A 25,799-nucleotide genomic window follows, 5' to 3' on the forward strand; every position below is an offset into this window, starting at 1 on the left:
TACCACGCGGCCTCGCAGCACTGGAGGAGCACTGAGACGGATGGGGGAGGGCTGGGAAATAGATGGCAGGCGTTGGTCCCAGCAAGCGCGGTTTGGAACCCATCGTTCTGCTCTCCCTTCTTGCAGAGGTGTCCTCGAGCTCAGTCACATCATGGAGATGTCACCGTGGGTGAGGGGAGAAATCCCCCTTGGTTCCCACCTGCTGGGTCTCCAGATGCTGTAAGTAAATCCCCTTTATGGATCCCCTCACCTTTTCTCAGGCCCCAAACCGTCCCCTGCACCCAACGCTGAGTGATTCCAGCTCTGGGTGCTGCACCCCTTCTGTTCTGTTCCCACCCCCAGCTCAGGGCTGGGTGGGCTGAGAAGCCCTTCTGACCCCCCTGCCGGAAGGCACCACCGCCACCACCGCCCTGGGTTCAAACTGCAGCAGGATAAGAGAGGAGACGCCAAGGTTTTATTGAGTAGAAAAGTATTTGGGGCGCAGCCTCAGCCTGAACCGTGCCTCCCAAGATCAGGTGTTCAGAGAAACGCTGCACGAAAAGCCTGGGCACCTCAGTTCTTTCATAGATGTATATTTACCATTCACAAAGACTGCAGGAATACGATTAATGAACAATAAATTAGGACTTCATGTTGCTATCGTTTGGCATAACACAATCAGGCAAGTTTTCTTCCTTCTGAAATAGGAGGCGACACAAGCCGACACATCATTGAATCCATCTGTAGGCAAATTGATGAACTTTGCTAACGAGCCATTGCTGGAGAGAGGTACACTGAGACCTGAAGGAAGGACAGAAGTGCACCAACGTGTGCGAGGAGCTGGGAAAAGCACCCTGCCAAAGCTCTGAGCCCCAAATCTTCCTTACAGCCCAGGGCTACACGTCTAAATTAAAACAAAATAATACAAATCAATGGGTTTTTTTCCTAATGGTTTTTTTTTGTTGTTTTGTTTTGTTTTTTTTTCCCCTTTCCAGGACCTCCAGCCAACTCTGATGCCACTTCAGAGCTCGTTAAGGTCTGTTGTGTTTTGTTTGTTCTTTCTCAGTGCCATAGGATGTCCTGTCAGGATCCTACACCGTGCTTATGGAGGAGGGAGACACTTAAGGCTTTGTTTCCCCAGGGCTGTGAGGGAGGCTCACCCACACACAACGCTACTCAGACCCACGCTACTGGGCGACATTCATACAGAAACATTACACTTACAGCTTACAGTGTAGAGCAGGAGTTTCCTTTTTTTCTTCTTTTTTTTTTTTTTTCCTTTTTTTTTTTTTTTTGTTCAGCCAGTGTACATATAAAGAATTGATGCGTTTTGCTTTTCGTCTGTTTTTAATTTCCAAACTTGGTGGTGATCATTATGTTCAAGTATTAGTTAAGGGAGAGGTTTTTCTGCTTACAACAGATTTGGCTCTAGGAAGGGATAGGGATGCCGGGAAGCAGAGGTTTGTGGTTAGTGTCACAGCAGGGAGGGAGGGAGGCGGAGGCACCGAGACCCTGGGAAAGGAGCATTAGAGCTGCTCATCCCCAGAGAGAACTGTCCTACTGAACGTGCTGCCCTGATGGAGGATGTGGGGCTCCAGGTCCCACCACCTCCTGCTCCCCCGGCTGCTGAACCCAGTTGTGAGCAGGGCTGGGATCTCTAAGGAGAGCCACACTGCGGCCCTTGCCTGTGGACAACCAGGCCTGAGAGCAGCGAGGGGCTCAGAGCTGGTGGCCAAAGGGTGGTGCAGGGCAGGGAGGCAGCACCCAGGGCACCCTGTCCTGTCCTGCTGACCTCATACTGAGCCTGAGCAACGGGCCAAAAAGCTTCTTCCTATCTCAAAGCCTCAACACCCCCCAAGCTCGCTCCGTGCCTGCTTCTTTCCAACGAAACAGGCCTCTAGACAGTGCAATGGTCAGCGTTTAATGCATTAACGAAGCGGGGCTTTCGAGTTGAAAAGCCCTGCTTCCCGACAAGTCCTGCTGCTCTTTGGAGGAAACTGAGATGGAAATGTAAGCAGCTACGCTACCTCAACGGCCGACAGATGCAGCTGTGAAACCCTGCAGCAACTCACCATGGGTCCGGCACGCGGGTACCGAGCAGGAGCTGCACCATGGGGACTCTGTGGTGAGGAAACAGCGGCGGTGTGGAGTAGTGTAATGAAATTCTTGGAAACAAAAGGCATGTTAAATATTTGATGCATAAAGGAGAGAGAGAAAACACGTAAGCAAAGCTTTTAAATATACAGTATGTCTTCTTCCAACGGTTACTATAATGATCACGCAAGTTTGCAAGTTAAAAATGCCTTGCTTCTTCGTTAAAATTAAGACTAAACCTCTAATTTTGTCTGTGAAAGTGACTGCAGCCTATCTATACCCTGGGTGCTGAATATGAAGATTTCGACTATCGCTCGGTTCGGGTGCTCGGTTCATGGGAGGCCGATGGACTTTTCCCAGCACGGCCATGCTCTGATCTCTGAAGCAAGGCTGCTGGAAGTCCCCACTTAGGTAATCCACGGTCTGCATCACGTTATTCTGGCTGGACGGGCCGGCCCCAGCTCTGTAATGAGGTCCTCCTGCACAATCTAGCGCTGCTCCGGCCGGCTGTCCCCCGTGGAAAGGCATGGCGAGGTCCTGGGACCCAGAGCTGTCGCTGTTGGGCGTGGGCAGAATGTTATTCCACATGGGCTGGAAGTAGTGCCCGTTGGTGTACGGCAAGGGTCCCTGCAAGCCGTTGACAGGAGGGGAGGGCGTGGGCTTCTCAATGGGGGGCTTCAAGCCGAAGGACTGGCCCATGCACAGTTCTTGAGGGTAGCTGGAGGTTTTGCCAGGGAAACTCTGCCCTGCCATCTCTCTCGGAGCGTGCTTCCCTGCCAGCGCCGCGGGCCCGGCAGCATCCCCACACATTTGCTGCAGATGAGCGAGCTGGTGCTGGTTCCACGCCACCGATTTGATTTCGTTCTGGTAGGCAGGCGGCACCCTGTTAATATTCACCATGGGCACGTTAACAGAGGCAGAAGGAATAGCAGCAGCAGCATGATCGACAGGGTTCACTACACAGGAAGGCATGGGCGTAGGGACGTTGTGAGTAGAGACCCTGGTACTTGCATTGATAAGCAGGTTGCGACTTATGGGGCTGGGGTTTGCAATCTGTCCCTCACACACTGAGGTAGTGCTAATGCCAGCTCTGGCCTGGCAGAACTGGTTAATCTGGTGCACAATGCTGCTCAGGTCCGGTGGCTGGTTCTGCTGCAGGGTGGCAGCCATAGAGAGGGGAATGGTTGAGGTAGACACGGTCACATTCGGCGGCGCGTCCGCATCCGGCATCTTTCTGCTCCCATGTAAACCCGGCTGCAGCAAAGGGTTCGGGGGGGGCTGCAGCGCCTGGTGTGCCACGGTCTGAGGGTGCTGCAAGCCCTGAGGCTGCTGCACGTTCTGAGGGTGCGGCAGCGCCTGCGGAATCCCCTGAGGGTGGGGTAAGCTTTGCGGCTGTGGTATACCCTGAGGGTGCTGCAAAGCCTGCGGCTGCGGGATGCTCTGGGGGTGCGGCAAAGTCTGTGCATGCTGGAGAGCCTGCTGGCGAGCAAGCGCCTGGGGGTGGGTTAAAGTGCTCGGTGCAACGTACGGCGTGGAAGGGGGATTCATCATCGCTTCCGGCAGCAGGCGTGTGCGCGTCCCGTCGAAGTCCTTGAGGATTCCTTTCGCTGGAGATTTGACGATGGCCAGGAGGCCGGTTTTCGTGGTGGCCTGAGATGGGTAAGGACTGTACCTCTGGCCCGAAGTATCGAGTCCGTTCACAGTACGGCGAATGTGTTTCCGCTGGGGAACCTTGACGCTGTTTGGGAAAATTTTTATAGTCAGGGGGTTGTTGGCGACCTTCTTAGCATAGGCATCCAATTCTGCTGGGGTAGGATACTGTGCAGATCTCATTTTCTGTGTAGTGTCCCCTGTGGAGAAAGGAAAGAGGTCAATATCCAAGGTGGGGAGCACGGGACCAACCCCAGGGCACCACGGTCACCCGGCGAGGGGAGAAACGCTGTGGGGAGCCGGGAGGTGAGAGCTGCATCTCCCAGACCAGCAGAAACCTCATTCCCTTTGGTATCCGAAGACCAACACAACCCCAATTGGGCAAAATCTGCCCAACGGAGCAAAGCCAGGCCTTGAGTGGTGATTTCGGCAGGACAAACCCAGGAACAGGCCAGGAACACCGCATCTACCATCGTTTGTCTGTGTCCTCTTAATCTAAAGCCACCCTCCCACTCCTCTTCAAGCCATTTGCCACATCTTCAGCCTGTCAGTCAGGAGTCAGAAAGCAGTGAATGAAACATTACACTCTGAGGTGGGAGCTGCACAAAGCACTTCAGCTCAAACCTCCATTTAAGCCCAAGCTCTTTTCTAGCTGCTGCCATCCTTTGGAAAAGCACTCTGAGAGCCTTTTTGTCCATTAGGATCCTTGTCAGTCCCAGTTCAGCAAATGGAAGGCAGCTACACACACATTCCTTGATGGCTTGCCATTATTTCTTCAGCTGTATGCTCAGTGTGGCACCTTGCTAGGGCAGCATCCCACTGTCAAACAGCAAAATCAGGCGAGTACCTCACAAGATAAAAACCACGCGTTGGGAGCAAAGGCCCCTGGAGACAGAGGTGTGGTTTCATGGCTGTGCTCAACCAGATACCTACCTCGCCTACCAGCCCCATGTGCTTTTGGAAAGAACTTCAGAGGTGCAGGGAAACACGTGTGCCTCTCATGTAATCTCATTCCAAGCAGAGCTGGGCCGTATCCCAACCACAGGCCCTACGAGGCTACTGCTTCAAAAATGATTCTGTAACCTTCAAATAACAACTCACAGCTTCCACAATCCCACTTTGCTTTTGCTTTCCCCCCTCCTCATCTCATAAATGCTTCACTGGTAGAAAAACACCCCAGCCCTTTTTGCTGAACTTGCCAGCATCCCCATGCCACCTACTGCTCCTCCAGAGAGCGTGCCAGTCCCCAGCCAGCCCCTGACCCACAGTGATGTGAGTGCTCCATGCTTCCAGGTGAGCAACGCTCCCTTTTGTACATCCACCTCTGATTCTTCTAAGCAAACTGCCTGCAAAAGGCCCCTGAAGGCGGCTGCAATCTGAGCACTTTATCTTTTGAATCCTGCAGTTTCCCAAGCGAGGGAGATCAGTGCTTCTCAGAGAACACTCACTGTCAGAAGGGCCAGTAAAAGGAAAACGGGATAGGTAGCAGAAGAAAGGATAATTACAGACATGCCTTTTGTGCAAGGAGCAGCTCGGCAAGCAGGCTGCCTCGCAGCCCCAGCACAGTGTGTCCCACACCGCCCTGCTCTCCACGTGCTATCCAAACACTGGCACACATCACTCTTCTTCTTAATCAAAAGCAAGGTTTGTTTCATATTAACCTGAACATCCTCTCTGCTCCCATTCCTGTATCTTCCACTGCAGGCAGGTGGCTTCTGTCTGGCCTTCTGAGGGAGCTGCTCTGTTCTGAGCGGAGCCTCTGCATGGAGCTCATCAGAAGCTGAGGCCTTCACAAGCTCCCTGTTATTTTAAGCCTTGTCCCAAACTCACCAAGCTCTGCTCCTCCCCACGGGATGACCCCTTGCAGCACACCATGAATCAGAGAAGAGCCATTAACAACAGATCAAGGAACCCACACCTGTACCACGCCGTGGCCATTTTCACATCAAGCTTTTACTTTCAGATGAAAAATGAAATTGATGCTTCAGGACACTTTTCTCACCAAGATCTCCCTGCCTGGGTTAGATTTCTGCAGGCACACAGCACACAAGGTGTGAATGTTAATGGTGAATGGATATTCCTTTACTCAGGCACCAATGTTTCCACCATGCAGGAACTGCAAGGGAACCTTTCACAAAGCAGCTAACGCCAGGCTGCATCTCTGGTTACAGCACACCTGTAAGTCAGCATCTGGATGGATTCCTTCCTCTCAAGGGTGAAAATCACCCCTCGGGCAAACTTAAGTAACTCATCAAGTTTGGTATCCTACAAATGGGAAAACACCTTTGAAATGCCTTGGACACGATCTTCTGAAACACACCACCCCCTCCCGCAGACCTAACCTGGATCTAACCCAGCTGCTCTGCCCAGAACGATGTGTTTCCGAGGGTCCCAGCACTGTGTGATGCTGGTAGCTCCACAGACAAGGTCTGATGGCTGGATAAGAGGTGTTCTGAGAAGGGAGAAAAGCATTGCGGGGTGATGCAGAGCCTGAATATCTTAAACAAACACCCTACCAACCAGAACAAGAACAAGGCCTGGCAACTAAGTGAACAAAAAACCAGCTAAAATAGACCGTAATAAAATGCTGATACTAAGAAGAATGCATGCATCACTGGTAAGCACGTGCAAGAAGTCCATATCAGCCCTTGCAGCGATGGCAAAACAAGTCCCATCAAGAAAATAATGGGATGAGCTGCACGGCCACCTTCTGCTCAACACAGGGCAGAAGCCTGTCGCTGAAACCTAACGACGTCGTGTTTACTACAGGGTAGAGCTGTGCATATGAGCAGTTACCCCCAGAAAGCAGCAAGCTGTGAGATCACACTCCAGCAGCAGGCAGCACATGGCTCCTCGGCTCCGTGCTCCCCACGCTGCTGCTATTTCTGTCACAGGAGGAGACACATTTCTCTGCCTCACCTCAGCACCCGTGCAACATCTTCTAAGTGCCTCTCACACTTTAAAACCCACAGCTTCTAAAATTGCCCACGGTTAATTTTTCATTAAGAACAAAAGAGCCTTCAGGATTCTTACCCTGATGAGAGCATCTGCACCGGGGCAGAGAAAATCGGCTGTGCCACGCTCTGCTCGAGTCTTGACTGCAGCATCTCCTCTCCAGGCTTTACAGAAAGAGCTTTCAGGGAGGATGGGGTTTGGCTGCTGACCTGCCTTCAGCCTCAGCCCGCTCCTCTCTCTCTCCTCTCCCTTTCACCTCAACTTTGTGCCACTGTCACCACACGTCTCCCTTCTCCGCCCCAGAGGACGAATGTCAGGGGGAACTCCTCCTGTGATGCTGCAGAGCTGCAGAATTCAAAGGGAAATACTGAAATCTGCAGTCCCGTGGTCAGCTTCAACAGAAATGGATAGGTGCACGTAGGAGTCCACGGAGCAGCTTTGTGAAAAAGGCTGCTTATATGAAAGTAAAAAAAAAAAAAAAGAAGGTAATTGAGCTAATGTAGATTTTTTAAGTGTGAATCAGAAGTTTGATCCAGGAAATGACACTTAGAAATTATGAATACAAACATGGCAGACCTGAGTAAAGGTCATCAGGTGGAGTTCTGGGCCTTTTAGCAAAGCAACAGCACCATTATTAAAGCCCTATTCTACCCCCCCCATCAAAAGTCACAAGTCACCGCTCATTAAAAATACTCATTAACTCAGTTTTCCTCTGGCCGGGGGCTAGACTACTCGTGCACACACAGTATGCAGAGAACTGCACCAATTAATCCCGTGCACATCTGCAGCAGGACTGAGCAAGGTCTGCACGAGCAGTTTTGTTTCCATATAAATCAGAACAAAGTGGGAGAGAAGAGCATCACCTCCAGCCTGCCAGCTACCTCTGTCCTCAATTCCTTTCCCTGCAGTGCCCTGAGCCCTTCACCCAGCACTGCCTCAGCGTGGGGGTAACTCACCCCCAGGAACAGCACCAGGTTAGCACGCTGCCTTGCAAGATGTGTAATTAGCAAGTGCCTAATGGTGCTCCCCTCATCAGCCTGCACAATTCGCTCTCAGGACTGAACGTTCCAATGCACCAAAGCCTCACGTAAGGCATGGACCCGGGCACAGCCTCACCACAGCAGCCTACCTTGTTTGTTCAGCAAAACTCAAACTGGCCATGAGAAGGGAAAGCAGGGAGAGCCCACGCTGTCTAATTAAGTCCTTCAGTATGGAAAGGTTTTTACTACTGCCACAAGTGTCACTGTAATTAGTGAGCTTGTGGAGTGCATGTGTGTATGTGAGCGATGTCGTTCACTGCTGGCAGGACTGGTACCTTGAGAATGTCATCCTTAATTGCAAAATTAGCTTACCTATTTTCAGCAGCATCACAAATCTCACCATATTAAGAATTTAGCTATAACTGGAGTGTTAATTATTTGGTTTTCAAGAGCAACGAGTGCAGGAGCAAAGTGAGGGCGCTGAGATCTCCCAGTGCAAATTCCAAATACAAGGTTACAGCCCTACAGACCAGGAACACAGACCTTATGTGTATCTCTGCTATTTCAGCTGATCAACCACGGTGCAAGTTCAGTGAGAAAGAGACAGAGTCAGATTTAAAGCAACTCTAGCCAATAAACTTGAATTCCCAATGCAAGTTCTTCTAAAAAGACAGGTTCCACTATCAGAAAAAGGCTGAAGTTATTGCACGTGAGTTATCACAGCACTCTGCAGACATATTTTCAGAGCACCAGAGACATCGGAAAGAAGAAGGAAACTTGGAACTTTAGTAATTTGGGTGAGATCACCAGTATTTGCAGCCTGTGGCCCAGGTATGTAGAACAGAGCTGACCTCAAAAGGTTTGCATTAGCCTGATCCAGCTTTTAGTGGTGCCATTAGATGAATGGAAACGAAAAGGAGTAGGGAATAGAAGTTGTGCTAAGCAGCAAGTCAAGCGACACACTTCTAGCACAACACATTTTCAGCAGAGGCAAGAATCTCACAGAAACCATGCCTGCATTTTGTCTTGCTGTGGTTAAAATTAACCTTTGTCAAGCCTTGCTGCACACACGTGAACCTCCATAGCGATTTCACATGCCGTTATTGATGGGATGGATGCCCTGAAGGCAGAACTGAACCCAGCCTCTAGCATTACATAGTTTTTCCGCTGCACCCTGAATGTTTTGTTTCACAGCTGTACCAGAGCCAGATTTAACAGTTAACCACATCCTGCAGACAAAACGTCACTCACATTTCTGAAGTCCAGTGTTCATCTGCGTGTAAGAAAGAAGCTGAAAGGAGAGGTCACCTGGTCCTGGCAGACAGGCCAGCATGGCAGACAGGCACTAACACAACATGGGCCATTCACTCCTCTGCACACTGCAACAACAGAGAGACAATTCAAAGTTATAATACAAGGAGGAACAGAGAAAAGAAAGGCAGAGAGCCATTGCTGCGTGAAGACCTGACCAAGCACAGATGCACGTCACCTCTGCATCTGGGGACAGCAATGAGAAGTGGGTTAGAACTCAAATATCTCTGTTAAAACTCAAAAACCTCGATTAAAACTCAAATACCTGCCTTGCTCTCCTCTGCTGTCTGGCACATGGGGTAACCCGTAAGTCTGCCCTTGGATTGGAAGCTGGCTGTTCCAGAGGGTAAGGGGAGAGCAGGGAGCCGCTGCCATCCGTAGCTCAGCACATCTGGCACCAAACCTCACACCAAAGCACCCAAACTCCTGAGATACCACCACACAGCGACGCTCCCACCGTCAGTGTACAAACTGTTGTGCCAGCAACAAAGCCAACGTGGGCTCCACGTCTCCAATTGAGCCATGCTGGAGATATCAGCTGCCTTCTCCTTGCCCTCATCTCGCCAAGTAACAGTGCTGCTGCACGCAGAGACACAGGTCACCATGTGAGAAACACACCTGCACCAGTGAGCTGCTCCTGCAGACATCGTGTATCATCATCTTAGGTGATGCCAAAGGTTCAGAAAGGATTGAGGTGGCAATAATGTTTTTAAAGGAAATATCTGCCTTTAAAAAAAAAAAAAGTAAATCACTGTAAAGTGGAAGCATGAATTCATTCTCCGAGCCTGATTTGCAATAAGCAAATTGATGCCATCTAGGTCACTGCTGAGCATTAAAAAAAGGAATTCAGATTTGCACAGAAGTGCTGACCACACTCCATCACTGAATTCCATATTATAATTACAACCGTGCTCCAATTTTTGTTCTCCATTCGTATCTTTTCAAAACTGCTATCTCAGTAGCTGACCACAAACGCATTTGAAAAAGCTATGAACCAAAGGGAGGAGTCCCCATCCCTGGAGGCGTCCCAGAACCGTGGGGATGTGGCACTGAGGGCCACGGTCAGTGGGCACGGTGGGTAGGGACTGGGGATCTGAGAGCTCTTTTCCAACCTGACTGTGTGATTCTGTTTTCTGCTCCAGGCATCCCACAGCATCCTGCAGAGAGCGACTTAGGTTCGTGGGTGGCAGAGAAGCCCTCTGCAGAGGGTCGACACGCAGCCTCACCACAGCACTGCCATCCTCCACAGCAGTGCCTTTCTGCACTGAACGTATTTCTATAAAAACACACAGAATTTGCTGGCTGGTATTCAAAGTTCCATCCTGCCTCTGCCAGATCCCATGCCAGAAGGGACCTTCAAAAGGCAGAACAAAGCCTAGGTGGAAAGCAACTCGGCGCTGGTAGGAAACGTCTCATGCACTAACGCAGTTTTATCGTTATATAAACAGACCCCATACGTAGAGTCACTGCCAAGTTTTTACACACAGGAGTGTTTGAGGCTCTCGGAGGCCTTACAGGGTAAGCACACAAAGGAAACACTCCCCACAGACCACCCCCGGCCAGTGAAAGATGGGAAACCAGGCCGGTTGAGACGAAAGCAAGCTGGCGAAGTCTAAAGTTAGATTCATGAAAGTAAACACGCGTGGCTGAAATTCCGAGATGAATTGCGGGCCTCTTCACCGAGCTGGGGGTGGCAGGAGCAGCAGCAGCTCCTCACACAAACGACTCCATGCTTCCAGCACCGTGGGGTCCCGTGAGCTGGGAGATGCTGCCCAGTGCTTGCAGCCGACTGCTCCGCTCCGCTGCTCCTCCTTACTCGCCAGGCGGCTGTGTGGGATTCCATCCCTGCTGATGGGATTGGTGGCAAACCCTGAACGTGGGCTGCACAACCCGGGGTCAGCAAGTATAAATGCTGCAAGCAAACCCCAAGAAATGAAGGTGGGTTGTAAGGTTTCTTTGGTACAAATGTTAGCAGCAGCTTGCCAGGAAACACAAGTGAATCCAGGGCAACCTTCATGCTCCAGGGGAACCTCGGTGTCTCATTTACCCCCCAGCAGGCTGCTCGAGACCAAACGAGACTCGTTCCTTCTCCCTCTCTCAAAGTAACCTAAATACAGAGGGCTTACAAATTGGTTCATGCCAAGCTGAAGGCCCTTGGCAGCAGCTGCTCCCTGCACACTTACCGCAGTGCGTGCCCGCTCGGGGCTGCAGAAGAGCCAGACAGAATCTCACTGGTTCCTGGAGCGCAATGAACTAACCACACCAGCTGGCAGCTCATCCTTTTAATGTTTTAGAAATGGAAAACTGCAAAATAACGTGTGGAGAGGCACTCTGTAATGGTAATCAATCACAGCAGCATCGGTGTATTTGGGGATCAGGAATTAGGAGGACTGATCAATGGGAGCAGCGCAGTGCTCCCAGCATCCAGCAGCACCGCGCCTCCTGGCTCTCTCTGCTCGGGTGGACCTTTAGCAGAGCCCTGCAACAGTTTCAATCAGAATCAATTTCTGCTTCTTGCAGTTTAATTAACTATGATTTTGCTCATAAACCGTTTTGCCTTTGGGGCTGACCTGCATTTATAACTTAACTCAGGCAGCAAAATCCAACGGTTTTGGAGGGGAGAGCGGGAAGGATTTACATGCACGTGCTCTGCTCTGAGCAGAGCTCTGCTCACAGGGCAAGGAGGAAAATGAAGGAGCCTTTGAGGATCAGCAGTGCACACAGCACACTCCTCATGCCCAAAGACTGCCACTGAAGGCTTCCAGGTAAGCAATTTGAGCAGGATGAAGTGCAGGAAGAAAGGCAACATCGGTTCCATCAGACCCTCCTGGGCGAAGCAGCACAGCTCCAGGTTACGATCCCCAGCTCTGAAGAGCTGTTTTTAGGTTGGTCCCAACAGATTATTTTAAACCACAGCGTTACACATCTGCTGAGAGCAGAACAGTTGGCTTTAATTGTACGATGGGTTTTTACATAGCTTCTGACCTTTCATCTAATTGAGGCCTAAAGAAGAAAAAAAGAGGAAAAGCTCGACGTCACTGCAGTTATTAAAATCCATCAAGCTCAGACTTTAGCCCTGGGATAACCACAGCCAAAAAATTGACTTGCAAGTAATTATCACTGCTATCTGCAATAAAAGTTAATTGGACATAATTGAACTAAAGCCCTAATCTGAATGAAGCTGCTGCTGGCAAGAAGCCTGCTCCTGCCTGCACTTTGCAAATGAAACTGCTAGCAGCATAACAGCCCAATCACAGCACGCTGCTCGTTAGCTGGGCTGACACAGCCACCAGCAGGGCTGTCCTCAGCCAAGAACCGAGCTGCTGCCCGTGCCCAGGCCATGCTGGTGGCTGGGGGAGCGAGCCCCTCTCCTAACTGCTGCTGCTTCACCTGCTTGTGTTTGGCATTTCTGTTACCCAACAGACCAGAAAGCAGCAGTCATCCTCCCCAGACTGCTTCAGGACTTCCTTCCAATTGTAATTATTACCTCTGTCCTGCACCAAAGCAGAGCCAAGCACTTCACACACGTGACTACAGCCACACGAGCGCACCGAGACGGGCAAAAATGGCTCACAACTCATCCTGCAGGAGCTTAAGGGGGTTTTGGACCAGATTTATGTTCCAAGACCGGTCTCACGATTATGGAGTAGACAGAGGATGGATCTGGCTCACCATGGGTTCCTGACGTCATTTTGGATGTGGTGTTTAATCAGCCCATGCCACGCTTGCTCCATTCTAAATGGATAGCAGTGGGTGACAGTTTTCTACCACTGAAGAATACCACGGAGATAAATTCAACTGCAGAACATTCAATACCACCTTGACATCTCACATTACATTTACAAGGTCGAAATCCGGGGAGGAACTGGAATCAGACCACACTGCACTCCTCCACTCCATTTACTCACTGCTGCTGCTCTTCCTTCTCATTTGTCAAAGCAGAATTTTAGCTCGAGAAAGCTGGAACAGAGAACTAGTGATATAAATTCCCTTTCATGACCCAAATCGGTGGCTTATTTTACTTTACTCAAAGCCTATCACCTCTTTTCAAGCCTATTTTTAGATTTAACTCCCTGTTTTGCAATGTGGAGGGAGCTGATAGACGAGGCAGCCAGGAGGAGGTCCTGCCAGGTGTGGCAGCTCTCTTCGAAGGGCAGGAAAGATGCAGAAAAGACAAGCTGGGACATCTGCAGTGCCTGGCCACAGCTTCAAAGGAGCATTTCTGGCAGTGCTTGAAACACATACACTCGTGGTCAGTTATGAGACAGAGGGAGATTACTTACACTATGGGAACTTAAGCAAGAAATAGGAAAATCAGCCTGCCCGTATTCAAAGCGATTTGAATAACTCTGAAATTTGCCTCCTCTGAATTTTTACTATGCTGAAGCACTCTGACCTTTAATTAATTTTCCTTCGCCTTTTATATGGTAACCTCCAACTCGGAGCTTTTCAGTGCTGCATTGGTGGGTAACGGGGATGCAGAAACAGTCTGGGATGTATTTTAGTTCTGTTTCACAGTGCATAAATCTGCATTTAGGAGAGAGAGAAAGGATGCCCAGCAATGAGGCACTGCTCCCACCAACAGCCTTTCTCCGTTCTCACGCACAGCCTCCTTCTGCCCTCAATGATAAGAAACCCTACTATGCACAGATCCCCTTCCCAGAGCAGAGTGCACAGCTGCAGCCTCAGCACCAGCACGTGTGTGCTGCACTCCTGTGTGTCCAGGTGGCTGGGAGCAAGTTGAGGTCATCGTTCTGCAGCTTACTGCCCCACCAAGGAGCTGCATGGGCTGCGTGCTCGTTGCACACACAGCTGTAGCATCTCCTGCCAGCTCCTCCTGCCCTGCACTGCTTTGTATTTGAGCAGGAGGCTTCACTGAGTGCCTGGGTGAAGGGGGAAGGAACACGAAATACTTCTCTCTTTGGTGCCTGGATCACCTCCACCGTTATCTTCTCTCACTCCACACTTTCCCTAGAAGAGCCCAGTCTTAATCATCACTTCCAGAAATCCTTATGGCTGCACATGACAGAAGAATGAGAGTTTTTCCTTTTAAAACATCATTAGAAGTTAGAGATTATGACAGTTCCCTGAGCAGGAAAGTGACTCCCTTCCTTTATTACAGGCTGATTATTTAAAAAAAAAAATACTTTATCAGAGCCAACTTTGAACATGTTTTGCCAACACACAACACACAAACAACAAACCAGATGTGTTAGAGACTGAAAAATGTGTTTGAACTCCTGTTTTAAAAATAGATTCCCTTGAAAATGAGAAAATATTTGCAAATAAGATAAGGGCAGGATGAACATGCAAAGCGAGGAGCAGAGCTCTCATGCCGAGGCAAGGAAGAGTGACTCACTCAGGGCTGGATGTGATGCTGCTGGATGAACACGTGGGGTCTGTGCTCGGTCTGTGCTGGCTGTGCCTGTGTCTCTGGGACACAGAGGTTCTGCTGGATCCTGACAAAGCAGCTTGGAGATTCATCTGTGACTGCAGGCACAAGACAAGCTGCCAGGGGAACACAGAGCACAGACAGACAGACGCTGCTGTGCCCAGGAAGGCGTTTTCTTCCCAGCTCCAGGCGAGGTGCCGGCTCCTGCTGGGGCGTACTGACACAGAACTCTGCCCTCACCAAGAAACTCAAAGGTTATCTCACTGCAAGAAACAGGTTCTTTTTTTTTTGTGCTACAGTAAAGAAGTCCGTGCTTCGCTCCGTGTTTTTCCAACCAGCACAACTGGCCAGTGGCACTGCCAGCTGCTCAAACAATCACGGGGAGGGCAACACAAGTTATGCAAGGTGCTCAAAGGCTCTGCACAGTGCAGGAACCACAGATCCCTGCCTGCAGGCCCAGCAAAGCACTGCAGAGCAATCTCACCCAGTGGTCAGAGCAGCCACAGACACATCACCCCCAACAAAAACCCGCACACACACATCTGTTTTTTTCACAGTGAGGTGCAGCAAATGAATTGCAGACAGGACAGAGACACACAGCTGTAGCTGTTCTTCATACCCAGGCCACTGCTTTTCCAACCACAGAGTAACCAAGCCAGTCAACAAATTCTAAAAAGTACATTTCTCAGCCTTCAATTAGCTGCATTAGTACTGTTTATAACCGTGTGATTGATAAATGCTCTACAGAAGCTGTAATTAATGTATTTTGCTCTTGGAACACACACTGAACCCCTTGGCACTCGACGCTTAATGAAAAGCAATTTATCAACTTGCTTTGAATAGCTGAATCTGACTCTTAACGTAGAGAGCTTTGCTTAAAGAGCTCCAACTCTTTAAAAGCAACCCGTATACCCCAAACCCACAAATGCTGTCAGACATAACTTGGATTTTGACAAGGATGGCAATGACCAGAATGCTCATCTTGCTGAGGAAGAGGTTTTTTAGGACAATCCTCACCCCAGCAGTAGGTCTGCAGATGTGCTGCTCCAGCATGAGGGTTACAGGTGTGTTCTTAGGTCACTGGACCAAGTTTGTGGTCAGACAGCACTGACACACGTGGAGAAGTGGAAGCTCAGCGACTACCAGCCTGGACATGAGTTCAGCTGCATACAAAGCAAGCAAAAATAAAGTGCTTACAGAGTGCCTGAATGCTAATTTCTCAAATGGAGAGTTGCTTTGTGTATTTGACATATGCAAAAAAAAAAAAAAAGAAAAAAAGCCAACCCAGCATTTAGAAGGAAAGGCTTGACATCACAGAATGCTATGTTAGTATTAACTGCTGGGGGGATTAGCCAGCCTTCAAAGCCTGAAATCTAAACTCACATTTCTGGAAGCACAGGCTACAAATATCCAATACAGAAATTGGTCTGCACTCCATATGGTAGCCTGGCTGTAAGGATCACATATTTCCATTGCACGTGTACGTCTGCTTCCCATTCCTGCAGAGTCCTGCCTCCTTCCATTTGTCTTTTGATTCAGATAAAAGCCAACGCAGATCCTAACTGCTGATATGGAGAAAGGTGCAAGGCACAGTGTGCCTTTGGATGAAGGAAGAAAAGGACTCGGGACCGGACTGCTAGAGCACGTCAAGAGATTGTCTTTGAAACTACAAAACCAGAAATGAAAGCGCTGCTTTTCTATTTTGATTTGATCAAAGCAACTGGGGGCGGGGGGAGAAGAAATCACATCCTACAGATGCAGGCTAAATTTTAACTACTTCACACATAATGTGGGACCAGCTGATCCCATACAGGCCTAAAGAAAGAGAGAAAACAAAGAGGTAAAGTCACTCTAGCTCTGAATGTGCTCTTTCCACAGATCGCTGCTTCAGGGCCTGCCAAAGAGCAACAGGAACCCATTTCAAAGCAAGAAAGACACAGGAAGCATGTACCCAGCCAAGGGCACACATTGTGAGTCTCCAGCAAAGAGCAGAGCAGAAAGCTCCTGGCAAATGAGAGGAAACACACTCAGAATGTGACGGCCGCTCGGGTCCATAACCTGGTACTGCCTCTGCGACTGCACCCAGATGTGACAGTGAGAAGCAGCAGTGTGTGAGGAGCCTCCAGAGGAGGGCTCTGTGCTGCCTGGGGACAAGGAGGGGATTGTGCCCAGAGTGTCTCAGATCCACGCTCAGCACAGGGGAACGAGGCTTTTCAAAGCACAACTGCAGGTCCCAAACAGCAGAGAATAAAGAGGTACCTGTGGCTGCCACGTTTCCTGATAGAAAGGATTACAAATAGCTGCTGGGTCAGCTGTGTGCTTGGGGAAACTTCTAACTGTAGTAGGTGAACCATTTCCTCCGGGCTAGAATGATGGAGCTCTTTGGCCTTTGCTAAAAATTAAGCAGAAGTCATTTGAACAGATGACAACAGCTGCACATGGGAGATCAGAAAGCTCTCCAGATGCTGATTTTGAATGAAATTCAGAAGCCAGTATAAACCAGATTTTAAACATAGAATAATCCTTATCATAATTTGCATGAGAAAGCCAGGGAAAACGTTCCATCCCTGCACTCCGAAACCCTCCAGGAACGTGTGGGGTTAAAAAGGAGATCCTAATGAAAAGGACAAGAACTGGAGACTGCAAGATAGGACCAGGAACTGTTTCTAGAATCTTCAGGTGGCAACTGGAAGTATGGGGAGCCCCGTGCTGAAATCTGATGGTTGTTGAGCACATTTCTCCCTTTTGTGCTGTATGTTCTGATGGATGCTCAACACGCATCCTGGGGCACCTCGTGCGAAGGAAATCTTTGACCTTTCTCACCAAGACTGCTCGCAATTATGGACTGAAAAGCATCTAAAAATCTCAGCCCTAAATCCGAAGCTTCTTCCCATCTTGCTCCTTCCTTTACTGAATGCCTCCTGATTGTGCCAAAGCAGAATATTCAGACCTCAGTCTAAATAGCCTGGGTGTTATGCTGACGGTGTCTCTGGAGAGAGAAAGAGAAGCGAGGACAGATTTCCAATAGCTCAGATGCTTCTCCGTAAGAAAAGCTGCTACACAGCAAGAGTGATAAATAAAGAGGGAAAGTAACACGCTGGAGAACTTCTACCAAGGTCACCCCAGGCTGCTGAGCACTACCCATCTGCAGGGAAGATTTAGACACCCATTTAACCACGCAGATCCATTTGCTTGTTGGCAGCAACAGTCCTCATTAAACCAAACCGGTTCTAAGCACAAAGGGGAAGATGATATTAGCTAATAAATACAACAGAAAAGCCAACAGACTTTAGTCCTCCTCAGGACAACAGCCAGGCAACAAGAGGAGCACGTGGATGGGTGGCATGGCGTGTCCCAGCTGGACAGGAGCAGGAGTGCAGCCACGCTGGGTTCCAGAAGCTATTGCTGTGCCCTTATCAAGAGTGTTCCTTGCCTGTTTCAGCAGGCTGAAAGACACGCTGGGCACAATTTCAAGCTATGACAAAGTGATCTTATCACTTCTGTGCTGTACTCGCTACACAAGGCCCTGATTCAGCAGCATGTAAAAAAAAATATATATCTTCATTTGCATGAAAAGCACTCTGATCACAGAGTCTTCTGTTCAGCAGCCCCCTTCCCATCCCCAGCACAAGATGCACGCACTGCTGGCATTTTGCTGGCGACTAAAGGGGAATATTCTGCATATGCTCTGCACGTTTTAATGCAATCTTTTCCTAAAATTTTAACAGTATTCTCAAACAACACAAAAGCTGCACACATTCAAACGAGGCAAACGCTGCCAAGTGCTTTCACTGGCACTTTTAGTAACTGGGCCACACAAAGGACATTTCATACCAACGCACAGCAAAACAAACAGCTCCAAAATGCCTTTGCTGCTCAACAAGTCCAGTCTTTTCCAGTCTGCCTTTACAGTGTCTTGACACATAGCGCTAAAAGAGGATAGATTTGAAACTAAAGGAAGGTGTAGCCATGCAAAGAACAATGTTCTGATCGCAGTCAGATTAATCTCTGTCGTGGGAAACCAATAAGAACCTCTATTTTGTTATCTTTTGATAAAAAGAGACTGTTAAAGCTTAACTACGTTAGGAAACTTGTTCCTTTGGACTAAAGCATGAACTCAATGTATAGAGGTGCAGACTGAAGTCATCAGTTGTCGCCTGATTCTGAGGGAGAAAGTCCACTACTGCAGCAGCTGAAGACTGGATCCAGCAGTCCCAAGCCCTTCCCTGATCACAGAGGGGTCACTGAGGCCATCCCTGGTCCCCTGCCCCGTATCAGGTAATGAACACCACCTCTTACGAGCCAGAGTGAGTCACGTCCCACAGACACACCCTGAAACCACATCAGTCTCCCAGCCAACTCAGCCCAAATACAAATACCTTCTGTCCCGGCAGCAGCGCAGTCCCCATTGAGAAATGTTTCCCTTCCTGTTCACCCAGCACTGAAGCATTACGATGTGAGGCTGACCCAGTGCCCTCTCGTCCCTGCCAAGCATTTTGGGGCTCTGCTGAGTTGCTTTGCCAGCAATTTGCGGCCTGGTGCAGCGTGTGAGATCACAGCCACGGCCCTCACAAAGAGCAGACCTGTAAATGACATCTCGAGGATTAAACTGATTGAGATGCAATTTGCCTAGCAACCATTCATTAAGCAGAGTTCAGAAACAGGCCAGCAATCTATTCCACCTCCTTATCTGAGCAGTAAACAGATAGCAGGCTCTGCTATGTCCTCCCTCCTCCGGCTCAGACAGGGTGCAAACACATTTTTCAAAAGTTTCGACTCCTGCAGCAAACAGCAGAGAACAATTGTGCCTGCCCAGCACGAGGGCTCAGTGCTCACCCACACCCAGCAGCTCCACGATGACGATGCAAAGCACACGGGGAACGCAGCTGCAATTCCCATCTCCCCGGTGTTTTCTCACATCCAGCACCAAAGCCTGTCCTGATCTTCTAAAAAACAGCCACCGTAGTTCTTCAGCACGCAGCTCTGCTCTGATAGCTGGAAAAAAACTCGATGAAAATCTTATTCCTCTCCTTCATCTTCCGAAAGGAATCGACTGGCACTCCTAAAGTCCTCAACATAGCCCCCCCAGCACAGAGAAGGAAACAAAAATCATGTCCTCCTTCCCATTAAGCGTTTTTCCTCATCAAACAAGCGAGGCAATGCCAACGTCACCAGCAAAAATCAAAGCAGCTATTTCAGCTCCAAGGATTTCACTGAAAAGATTAAGCGAAATCCTGATTCTGTGTGATTGCTTCCCCATAAGAAACATCTGACAGTATCCTATTCTGCTCCGAAATGGAACAACAAAATGAGCTCGGACACATTTCATTTAAGACTATATACCTGAACGGCTTTCCTTTGGTGAAGTGTTCTTCTGGGAAATCACTGTGACATACAGCACGCTGCTGCAATTAAATATGCAAGAAAGAAGAATTAAACTGGCAATGAATAATTAATAGCATGTAATACTACTTCATAAGGAAAGTCTGGCTGAATATTCCCACAGATGAGAGGTACCTGAGCGCATGGCACATCACAGCTTTACTTTTACCATGGAGCCCAAGGCCCCACGATGCTGTGGCTGCTGCTCGTGCCTCTTCCTCCTCCCCTCCTGCCCAGCAGGACCCAGGGAAGCTCCAAGACAGACAAGCAGTGCAATAGCTGTTGCTCTGCTCACCTGCATTTCAGTGTTACCAGGCTTCCCAAACGCTGTTAAAGAGCGTACAGCAATTATTTCACTTCCCAGTAGAGAATAAAGCAAGTATGATGCAATGATTACTTATAAGATAATATCAGGCTGAGGTTGGGAGGAAAAAAAAACAACTGAAAAAGTCTGCAAGAGCAAAGGAATGCAGTTTACTTTTCCAGAACCTCTCTTAAAGAGAAAGATAGCATCAGCTTGCCCAGCAGGCCTTCCTCCTTCACATTTACTGTTTTGGAGGCTACATCCCTCCTGCAACCCTGCCGTATCACCTTCCAGACAACATGGCAATGGAAAACATGCTTTCCTCATTAAGAGAAACCCTAAGTCCCATTAATTATTATTTACCAAAGTCCTCATCAAGTTGCTATTCAACCCCAAGCCTTTTCTTCTAGACATCAGCCAGGCCAGCTCTGTGCTAACCAACACAACACACTCGTTCCATACCTCGAGCTGGAAATCCTCAGTTCCCTAAGTTTATCCAGCACCATCCTGCTGCAGAGCACTGGGTTTAGGGATGCATGTCTGAAACACATCTGCTGGAGATCGTTCAAGGAGGGCTGGCACTGCTATCTGCCTGCTGGAGATGACAGCCCTGCAGCCAGACATCCCCAGGGCCTGCAGGACTCAATGCTCTTCTCCAAAGCAAACACAAATTGGGAGTCTAATCTCTACAAAGGCTGGAAATAAGCTAGTTTAATATTAATTTTCTATTAAAAATTAATGGGATTAAATGAAACTCGTGAGCTGGCAGACACCAGGAGCACTGCCCCTCTGGCTGCCCACAGGAATAGATGCAGAGGAGGATGAGGATGGGTTGCAGCAGTGCTGTAGAACTGGAGCTGTAGGGGAAGGGCACCGGGGCCTCATCGTGTGCCACAGCTCCACGTCACCCTGCTGCCAGCAGCTCATCCCTGCAGCAGGCTTAGGGATTCAGAGACCTCTACATTGCTGTGTGAGGTGAGAATGGCTGCTGGTGCCTTCCTGAGCTCTGCATGCACAATCACAGCTTGTGCCATGTTGTCTGGAAGGCGATATGGCAGGGTTGCAGGAGGGATGCACAATCTTTGGCTGGATGGCTGTAAGCTCTGACCTTACAGCATCAGTGCATGCCACAGCAGCACACCACATGAGCACAGACACACATCCTGCACATGTCTGGATGTGAGCAGGAGCATAACAAGGTGTGAAAGGGATGCCTCAAGTCCCACAAAGACCTTCCCTTCCCTGATCCCTGCTCTGGACAGTGGAGCTCCTAACAGCTCATCCTGGTGACCATGGCAGTGCATCCTCTCCCAGGATCCAGCCTTGCAGGGACTGGTGCCCACCTTCACCCACCTGCAGGCAAATCCCTTTCCGACTGCCAGAATTAATCACCTTACCAATAAGCATCTTGCAAACAACCAGAGTTTACATAAGAGAAGTTTAACCTTCAGTTCCTATTAATGTTAACAGAATGAAAAAAAAAAAAAAAAAAAGAAGCAAGGCACAAGAAGGTCTGTATCTGCATTTCTAATTATACAACCAAACGCAGCACGTGGTGGTATTTCCAAGCACCTTGCTGGTGATAAAGCAGCAAATGGACTACAGCTTCCATTTTGAGGAGTGGCTGCAAGAGCAAACAGCACTGAGGTTGTCAGCAGTAAGGCAAGGATGTGAGAATTAGGGAAAGTAAAGTGGCATACTTAAAGGATGGTAGCAAGAATGTTAATAATTAAAAGAACAAGTCACCTTAAAAATGTTACATTTCATGATCTCTCATACTTTTAATGGCTTAGCCTACTTTTTCCAACCTCATTTGCATCATCCAAATAGGCCTCCTGCTGGGAAGCATTAAAATGGCAGCCCCCCATGGAGACAGGCTCCCTTCACCAAGCCAGTCTGAAGGGCTAATAAGTATTCCTAAAAACATTTTAAATCCATTAACGATGTTTAGTAAACATTTATTGAGAATTAGTGCCGCTGCCAGAGTTGGCCTTACCACACATTGCTGGAGCATTTTATAAAGAGGTGAAAGTACCCCCAAAAACACCTGCAACCATCACCAGCTCCCACCCAAAACCCAGGGGTGCTCTTGCTCCTGCTCTGCATCACCCCAAAGCACCAAGCACGCTCCAGGATCAACCAGGCAATGCTCCACAGCCTTTGGAGGACCCAGCTGGAGATGGGGGACACAAGAACCACGTGGAGCACCAAAGGGACACGGAGCAGCAGGGCACCCAGCACTCTCACAAGTGTTAGGAAGGGATGGGGCTGCTCCTGCACTGTTTGTGTGGATCTGCACCAAGGGCTGCACCTGGCTAATGCCCGTCTCGACACGTTTGGGTGGCTGAAGGACCAATCTGCTCTACCCTCGGCAATTAATTCAATCCCCTGAATAAAACAGGCTAGTACAATAGCAGTGGAAGCCTCCCTATTACTGCTGTATTGAAGATGTGGGTGCTGGTACAAAGGCAAGCGCTTTACACAAATATCTGAGCTGTGCATTATCCTCTGGGCACCATCTGCACACAACCAGGTAGGGTTTTATCTAAGCCCTGGAAGCTCGAATAAATCATTTCCTCCCTATCTGTGATCCTGACAGAGACAGACGCTGCAATTTGCGAGCTGACGAGTGCAGGCTTGTCTGGTTAGCAGAAATAAAATTATATCTGCATCAATATCTGATATATTTTTAATAAAAAATACAGCCAACCAGACCCTTAATATTGAAATAATCTCAGCCTGCGCCTCCGTAACCCACAGGAGGTACCTACAGTGTTACACTGCCAACGTAAAGCTGGGATTGCCACTGTCGTTTCACCAGCAAGAGATGCATTTTAATGGTCACACATCAGGAAAAGCAGAACCCCACGGCAGCCCAGGGCTGGGGATCCCACAGCACGCCATCAGCAGAAGCACCCATCCCATGGGGCAAGGCAGCCACAGCTGGGATAACGCAGTGCCAGGGGAATGCCTCACAGCCTCTGAAAGTTACCAAAAGGCAGGAAATAAATGGTCCACCTTCCCCCCCGCCTGCTGGGTTTGATGCACTTTTTGTTGGAAACGTTGCATCGGAATAAAACCCAACTTAATTGGCTCTTAAATAACTGAACAGCCACTTTAATTTTATTTCAGCAGCAATCAGTCATAAATCACGCCGCCCAAGCTCCGGCACGGGATGACAAGTAAATAGAGCAGAACATACCGAAGCAGAATCTGAACGCCGTGCAGCGAAAGGTGATTTTTCTTAAACCTGTGCATCACCATTTAATGGACGTCACAAAGGCAGCAAGGCATCAATACCTGGAGCTCAGACCTGCCAGCCCTGCACGCTCCTTCGGCACCTCCTGATTAGCAGAGCTCAATAAACGAAGGATCTCTGTAAGCTGGAACTGCTGGGATTTAAGCACAGGTGCAATTTCCCCCATGCACACTAGGTGGAAGTACGTAAAATCTTAATTTGTTCCTTTCTTGACTTAAGTGGAAGTGGTTGAAGTGTATAATAGCACCTGTCACTGCTGGAGGAATCTTTATTGTCCTTCATCTGCAACTTCACTAATTGATCTGTAAGCAAGAAGATGCCCGGAACTATTAAGGCTGAGCTGTGCTGGAAATGAGTGGCAAATATGAAAAAACAGACATCAGAAATATTAACTCAGAAATATCATCATTCAGACTAATTTTAAAAACGCATTCCATTTCCAGAGCATTTAAACACTCGCTGCTAATGGCAGCCATCAAAGAAATGGAATTTGCATTTTAGAAACATTTAGGTTATTTTCACGACCGACATCTCTAAAAATAACACCTTGTTAAATAGAAACAAGGGACAGGAAGGTGCAAAAGGCTTCAGAAACAAATTTCTAGCAAACACTGGGGGGAGTAGGAGGAGAAACAGCAGCATGGGGTCTTGCAAAGGGATGTAAGCACAGATCAGAGCAGCAGAACACCCAACCTGCCTGGGATTACCTTACACAGAAGGCTTCTGGAATGTATGGTGAAAGTGCCTCGTTCCAAAAGAATCCATTTCTAAATTTAAATACCGACAGAAAATTTGGGATCGGGCCACACACAACCAGGAAAACGCCTTGGGAAGAGCTGCATCCTCTTCCTGCTCTGCCCTTCTCATGCATTGATTTTCCTCCACATTCATTCACAAATGCTCAGCACAGTAGTGAACCATTTAAAGTGAAAGGATGCAGGAATTACTGGCTCCAGGCAGAAGCTGAGGGCTTTCCTGCATCCGAATCAGAATGGAGGTGGGGGCCAGGGGCCAGCCAGCAAACACCCCCCATTTCCACCTCCTCAATGAGGCTGAAGTGCTCGCCCTTATCCCCATAATGGCTCTTTGCTCACACAAGCACCAGGCTTTGTCTTTGCAGTCCTCGTTTAAACTCAAGACGGGAGCAGAGGGCTGATGGCAGCCGGCAGGAGCCCGCTCTGCTCTGCTCTGCTCTGCTCCCTCGCAGTGTTTGTGCAGGGATGCAGGGCAAGGCCCCACCTGTGCACCACGGCTGCTTCCTGCTCAGAGGGCCAAAAACTGCAAAGAACAGCAATGGAATAAAAGGATGAATGAAGACAAATGACTTCTCCGGATCGTGAAATGAGAAACTGGGCACGAAGGACCCCCATCCCCACCCTACCTACAGGGAGGGATGAGCACCAGCACGGCCGGTGGCTCTGCTGTGCTGCAAGCTGAGCAAAATAACAGCAAAAAGGGGAGCACAGGAGATAGGGGCAGGAAATGCAACTAGCCCACAGCACTCAGCACCCACTTATGCAATGCTCTGAAACACACCGGTTTTCTCTCACCCTGCCCTATGGCTGCAATTCTTTTCTTTCTATCCACCGGCTGAGATGAAGTCACTGGGAGGGCAGAGCGTGGCTCCCATCTCAGAGCTGGGCATGAAGGACAGGGAGATGGCCAAAGGGTGAGGGGCAGCACTGCAGAACACTGCCTTCAAGACTGCTCAGCACGGCATCACATCACCTATCTCCACTTGTTCTCACATTAGAAACAATCAGAATCTGACTGGAAACAACACACAGCTCAGTTGCTCCATGTATTCCCAGTTTTCACCCCAACACGCACCTGTTGTACTCGGTGCCAGCCCAGGCTTCATCCCACCCAAACACATTCATGGGATATTATTATTCCTGGGACCATCAGTGTTTTCTTCACCATCCCTGGGAATCTGAACTGATCTCCCAACGCAGCGTAAACAAGTCCAGCACTGGGAATAAACAAACTGAACATCGTTACTGAGCACAACAGGAGGACAATTAGAAGCATACACTGAGCGCAGAACGAGTGGGGGGTGTCAAAAGGGGTCTGTGAGGTCTATAAAGCTGGATCAACCACAGCCTGAAAAGGGGTCTATAGGGTCTGGATCAACCACAGCACTGCTTTTTTAATGCAGCTTCTCAGTGAGCTCCCACACGCTCCTAAGGCAATTATTTAACAGTTCCAGCCGTCTGTTCAATAAATCAAGCGAGTCAGGCTTTGGCTTTGCTCTCAGTGGTGTATTTAGTAATTCCATAAATCCCCGAATCCTGGAAATTACTGAGCTTTAGAGAAACACAAAATGGACATTACTTCATCACCCATCTCCATAAATCAGCGTGGGTCGGGGGCTGCAGATGGGGGTGCCTGGTGGTGTGGGGCACAACATGCTCCCATCAGGCACCAATGCTGCTTCGGGGTGGGAGCAAGCTGCCAGCAGCACCCATCTCCTGCCCCATGCCCATCTGGGAG

At 49.1% G+C, this 25,799-nt stretch overlaps 1 protein-coding gene across 6 annotated transcripts in view; it reads right to left on the reverse strand.

The window, feature by feature from the left end:
* Positions 1–432: 432 nt before the first annotated feature.
* FAM222B (family with sequence similarity 222 member B) overlaps positions 433–25,799 on the reverse strand; it is a 28,097-nt gene continuing 2,730 nt past the window's right edge. The window contains exons 1-3 of one of the 6 annotated variants that reach the window (XM_085241176.1): positions 19,705–19,722; positions 8,910–9,037; positions 433–3,923 (exon numbers count right to left, since the gene is read on the reverse strand). In XM_085241176.1, the coding sequence (XP_085097302.1) occupies positions 2,344–3,923; positions 8,910–8,991 (1,662 nt within the window). In that variant the 5' untranslated portion in view covers positions 8,992–9,037; positions 19,705–19,722 and the 3' untranslated portion in view covers positions 433–2,343. Of the gene's footprint in view, positions 3,924–6,756; positions 7,024–8,909; positions 9,038–9,587; positions 10,540–19,197; positions 19,216–19,704; positions 19,723–25,799 lie in introns of those variants that run through there. The other 5 variants (XM_031556477.2, XM_010722126.4, XM_085241174.1 and 2 more) reach the window with 5 other exon arrangements.

This window comes from Meleagris gallopavo, chromosome 21 (assembly GCF_905368555.1).
Source record: "Meleagris gallopavo chromosome 21, MGAL_WU_HG_1.1, whole genome shotgun sequence".
NCBI classification, from domain to species: Eukaryota; Metazoa; Chordata; class Aves; order Galliformes; family Phasianidae; genus Meleagris; species Meleagris gallopavo.